Source organism: Calidris pugnax, unplaced genomic scaffold (assembly GCF_001431845.1).
Source record: "Calidris pugnax isolate Ruff unplaced genomic scaffold, ASM143184v1 scaffold102, whole genome shotgun sequence".
NCBI lineage: Eukaryota > Metazoa > Chordata > Aves > Charadriiformes > Scolopacidae > Calidris > Calidris pugnax.
In genome coordinates this window covers 2,508,895-2,514,254 of record NW_015090846.1, presented here as the reverse complement: position 1 = coordinate 2,514,254, position 5,360 = coordinate 2,508,895, and the positions used below count along the sequence as shown (strand labels likewise).

The 5,360-nt window shown below is 52.4% G+C and overlaps 1 protein-coding gene across 5 annotated transcripts in view; it reads right to left on the bottom strand.

Moving 5' to 3' along the window:
* Window positions 1–846: 846 nt before the first annotated feature.
* ADAMTSL2 (ADAMTS like 2) overlaps window positions 847–5,360 on the bottom strand; it is a 27,412-nt gene continuing 22,898 nt past the window's right edge. For all 5 annotated transcript variants that reach the window (XM_014942962.1, XM_014942965.1, XM_014942963.1 and 2 more), the window contains 3 exons: window positions 5,087–5,263; window positions 3,544–3,688; window positions 847–1,711 (listed from right to left, as the gene is read on the bottom strand). In XM_014942962.1, coding sequence (XP_014798448.1) covers window positions 1,593–1,711; window positions 3,544–3,688; window positions 5,087–5,263 — 441 coding nt within the window. In that variant the 3' untranslated portion in view covers window positions 847–1,592. The remainder of the gene's footprint in view (window positions 1,712–3,543; window positions 3,689–5,086; window positions 5,264–5,360) is intronic.

Below are 5,360 nucleotides of genomic sequence, written 5' to 3'. Positions count from 1 at the left end.
CGTACGTGTTTAATATTCTGAGCGTGGTCCCTGTGATCGTCCCGGGGGGCACGATGCCTTTGCTCGGGGGGCACGGCCACCGCTGGGGCCACGCTCCTGTGTACAGTTCTCACCGGGGTTTGTTTCCACGCGTCGAGCCCTCCTCTTCTTTGCATCTCTCGTGACCGTACTCCTCTCCCCAGCCTTCCCTTTCTGCCCCCCCCTTTTTTTTTTTTATCCTTTTTTCCTTCCTGTGTAGCTTGGAAACTAAGCGAACGGTTGGCTTTCACCAACCTTCACCTGGTGATCTGTTGTACAGGACTTTGGGAATCACAGAGGGCAGGGGGGGAAACCAACCAAAAAAAAAAAAGAAAAAAAAAGAAATAAATTACTTTGACATGGGGTTTGAGGCTGACTTCTTTTGTCCCTGTACATCTTCAAACAGAGGATGCTGTTTGCAAAGCTTTCACCTGGGTGCCATTTCCCTGCTGCTGAGGGGAGCAGTGCAGGAGGAATTGGGGTGCACACGCTCATACGGGGATGATAAAGAACCTTTGGCCTGGCCTTGGTGAGTCATTCCTGCAGAAATACAGAGCAATAACCCCTCCTTGGGAGCGTGGAAAGTCCCTGTCGAGCCTCTTTGCTTACACACTCCTGAGAAGCTTCACACAAAGCCCCAAAGGGCCCCTCACCCAGAGCAACCATCCCAAAAATTCCCCGTTTCCCTGCTGCTGGGACTTTTCCTGGGGTCACTGTCCAAGCAGCTGCAATTCTCCAGATCTTCTCACCAGCAAGGTCATAGCCCCAGCTCCAGTGTTCCCAGCACACGGGGCAAACACCCACTACAAATTGGAGAATAAAACGGGATACCACCATAAATATGACAACTTTATTAAAATATACATATGAGTACAAATTAATGATTATATGGATAAAGTTCACTGTCTGTAAACAAATATATTAAAAAAGAGCACGTCTTTTTTGTGATATAAAGTGCAGTTATGTTTCCATATTATATACAATATGTCAGCATTACGGGGGGGTTGTAAGGACTATGGAACTAACGTTTGATTATAAGATAAAATTCTCTGAAAAAGTATACACCTACATATTACAAAAGAAGGGCTTGGGCTTGAGTTCATTTAGCAAACAAAAAATCAGGTTCCCACCACATTAAATGCCAGCTAACGAGAGGTCTGGGGGATAAATGAGGAGAGAGGCACTGAACCCCCTGCTCTGCGAAGGGAAACTTCCACTTCACGCCTTCCCATCGCCAACCCCAAACGTGCAGAGAGGAGAGAAACCCAAAAAAAAAAAAAAGGACCAGACCTTGTGAAACACGGTGTCTGCAGTTCAGGGGAAATCAAATATACACGACTTTATGTACAGCTCTGATAACGAGGGCTACCAATGTACAGCGGTGAAGCCGAGCCGTGCCGGCACCGTTCCTTCTCTACCCAGAGAGGAGTTCTGCATTGGTGGGAAGGGAAAAAAAAAAAACCAAAACCAACCCCAAAGCCTCCTTGACACCAGTCTGTGGGATGTGTAGCGTTTACTAAATGGCAGAGGGAGCCCTTGCTAAGGGAGGAGCAGCCCAGGGGTGCTGCCGGGCACTAGGAGTGGGGTGCGCGGCAGGAGCGGCAGCAGGCTTTGCTGTAGTACCAGTGGCTGCACAGGTTGACTTTGATGGCCAAAGCACAGTTGGTTCCTGCCTGGTCCTGGCAGCTGTCGTCTGGGGGAGAGAAGGCGAAAGGCACCGATGAGGAAAAGAAACAGGAAAAATAAACCATTGCGAGCTCGGGAGATTATTTCCCCCCCGCCCTCCATGCACAGCCTGACCTAAACACCCCGGCTGCGAATGCCACCTCCCTGATGCCCTCCATGCACAGCCTGACCTAAACACCCCAGCCGTGACTGCCACCTCCCTGATGTAGAATCATAGACTCGTCTAGGTTAGAAGGGACCTTAAAGATCATCTAGTCCAACCATCAACCTAACTCTGACAAAAAAATAAATAAGAAATAAGCAATTAAAAAACAAACAAACAAAAAAAAATCACTAAACTATATTCTTGAGGACCATGTCAACCCGACTTTTGAACACCTCCAGGGATGGTGCCTCAACCACCTCCCTGGGCAGCCTATTCCAATGCGGGCTAACCCTTTCTGTGAAGAAATTTTTCCTAATATCCAATCTAAACCTCCCCTGGTGCAACTTGAGGCCATAATATTCTGTCTGGCAGAATATCCCCTGGAAAACACTGTGGAGCTTCTCCGTAATTATCATCCTTAACTTAAGCAAAGGCAGGAGAAGGTTGACTCGTTTCATCACACCTGAGCCTCATTTGGTCCCAGCCTCAAAGCTCAAGCTTTTCCCTGTGAAATGGAGCCACCAAGGGTGCCTGGCACTGAGCTGCTCCCAGTCCAAGGGCCTCTCCTAGTAGGGCACAAGGTGATCCCAACATACAATTTCTGCCCCATAGAGGCTATTTGAGAAAGAGAATGGGAATCTAGCAGTGTTACAGCAGGAGTTAGGGGCAGGTGAGCTTCTGGAGAGAGGGAGGAGGCCAGAAGATGGCTTCAACACCCTCCCACCTCCTTCAGAGCAATATTGTCCTTCAAACCCATAGCACCCTCCCACCTCCTTCAGAGCAATATTGTGCTTCAAACCCATAGGATTTGCAGTTATATATTAGCTTAAAACCCATAGGATGCATGAAACCAGGCTGCTCCTAGGGCAGGCAGCTTGCTACAAGGGGGTCAGGAGACACTTCACAAGCCCCGTGTCACATCCCAGACCCTGCAGGAGAACCAGCCGAGGGGAGTCAACGAGCCCAGAGCTGAGCCAGGAGCTGGCCCCAAATCTGTCTCCCATTTTCGTGCTTTTCTCTCACACCACTCTTATTCCCAAATCCTATTAAATAATTAGAACCTCGTGTTCACTAAAGATCACAGGGGCTTTGAGCCAGCAGACGAGTCAGATAACGAGATAGTTACAAATCCCGCAGGACATTTGGAGACCAAAAAATCATTAAAATAATGGCACGGATGAAACTTCCTAGACATTAGCTGGGATCACACAGAAGCAGCACCCGAGTCAGCTCTCCCAAGCTCCCTTTTATCCTAAGGTCAGAGCATGCTTCTTTTCAACTCTCCCCTTAATTTAACGGGGTTACCTCCAGAAATAGCCAGTGCACAGTGCCCCATTATTTCATAGAATCATAGAATGGTTTGGGTTGGAAGGGACCTCAAAGATCATCTAGTTCCAACCCCCCTGTCATGGGCAGGGACACCTCCCACTAGAGCAGGTTGCTCAAGGCCACATCCAGCCTGGCCTTGAACCCCTCCAGGGATGGGGCATCCACAACTTCCCTGGGCAACCTGTTCCAGTGTCTCACCACCCTCATAGTAATGTATTTGGGCACAGAAGGAGAGCTGTCCCTTTTATGTCCTCCCTGGTGCTATCAAATGGGGGGTTGGTGCAAGATAAGATGCTAGGCAGTGCTGTTTTGGGGGGGATGAGTGGAAAATGAATGCTGGGGGTGCTGCCAGCAGCGGGGCTCACCTGGGGGCTCTGTGGGGCAGGGCTGGAGGTCACAGGTCTGTTTGCCCACCGGCTTCACCAGCGGGTCGCAGCCCCGGACGATGTCCTTCCCTTGGTAGCACTTCACGTCCCGCATCCTCACGCCGATGCCGCAGGTTTTGGTGCACTGGGGAAGAGAGAGAAGAGAAGGGAGGCTGAGGCGAGACCCTGCCGCGGCGGGGTCTGTGCTAAGCCAGGACCTGCTTAAAAAAAATAAATAAATAACGTGCTCACTGGAAATGTCAGGGCAGGGAGGTGAACACTTCCCCTGGCTGAATGTCATGTCTCAGCCCTGCACTGCTTGGCCTCTCGCTCCGTCTTTGCTGCCAGCAACATCAGCTGCCTGCAGCAGCCTCTGCCCGGGGAGACGTGGACACGCTCCCATTCCCTGCGGCTGCAAGCCTCCCTCCTCCTGCTGCCCTTTGCGAAGGGCCACAGACCAGCTGGCCAGGTCCCGGGGGCACCAGAGTGCCTGCAGCCCCCCCCAAGGCCGTGGGACCCCCCCAGCAGCACCCCAGCTCCGTGTGGGGCTGTGGAGCCAGCATCTCTGCACATGGGGCTGCAGAGCCTTCTCCTGGTCCCGGTGCTCGCTGCCTGCTGCCCTTTGGATGCCTCGTCAGGCTGGGATTACAGCAGGGCCGCCTTGGCTAATTATAGGCTGCAAGGAGGGTTTGCAAGACTAAACAAAACGAGGTGCCTGGAGCACGGAGGAGGAGGAGGAGGGCTGCGTCGGGGAGGGCTCACGAGGAGCCGGCCGCAGCCCTTCACAGCTCCTCGCCCATGCTCCCTGGGCTCGTGTCCCCACAGCCACCGAGCCCTGGTTGCCTTTGTGGACCATGTAGGGTGCTGGGGCAAACTGCATCCCCATCCCCTGCATCCCATGGGATCCATGCACACCCAACCAGCAGCTGCAGGGTAAGGCAGGGAAGAAGAGGAAAAAAAAAAAGAAAAAAAAGAAGAGAAAGAAGAAAAAAAAAAAAAAAGTATTTCAAACCAGTGCCAACTTACTGGTTTCCTCAGTCTGTTCATTCAAAACCTGGGGCTTGGGCAGGAAAGACGGAGTCTCACATAACCTGTCCTAGGACAGCCACAAGTAAACAGCAACTGAAAGCAACAAGCTAAACCTGCTAATTTTCCTTCAAAAACCTTTCTGAAAGGGTAGGCAACATCCAGATTTAAAAAAAAAAAAAAAAGAAAAAAAAAAGAAAAAAAAAGCCAAAGCTGACCCTGAAACACCTCCTCTCATTCCCATTCTGAGCACAGCCAGTCCTGACTGCACCCTGGCAGGGTAGGGTCTGTGCCTCGAGCTGCCACGGCAGTGAAAAGGCCCCTTGGGTGCTCCCTTGGGGTCTGCATCCTGCAGAGCTTCACCCATCTCCTGGGTTATTTTGCAGATGGTATGGCCCTTTGTAGGAGGGGATGGGGCACCCCAGGCTCAGGGCAAGCACACGTTGAAGGAAGGGTGTTTTCGAACCCCACCTCCCTCCCACAGCTCCCCCAGGCTCCCCGCTCCCTCCCCGCTCACCTCTGACCAGGGGGTGGTGTACCACTTGAAGCACGGCCTCTCGAAGCACGTGGTCTCCTCCACGGGCTTCTTGGCGACGTCGCAGTCGGAGGGGCTGCGGGTCTTGATCTTCCCGTTGACGATCTCCAGGCAGAGCACGATCCTCTTCTTCACACCCCGGCCACACGTGGTGTTACACTGCAGGGGGGGGGCAAGAGGGACCAGCTGAGAGCTGTGCACCCCCATCCATCCCCACCACATCGTCCCTCCTCCTCCATCACCACCCCCCCCCCCC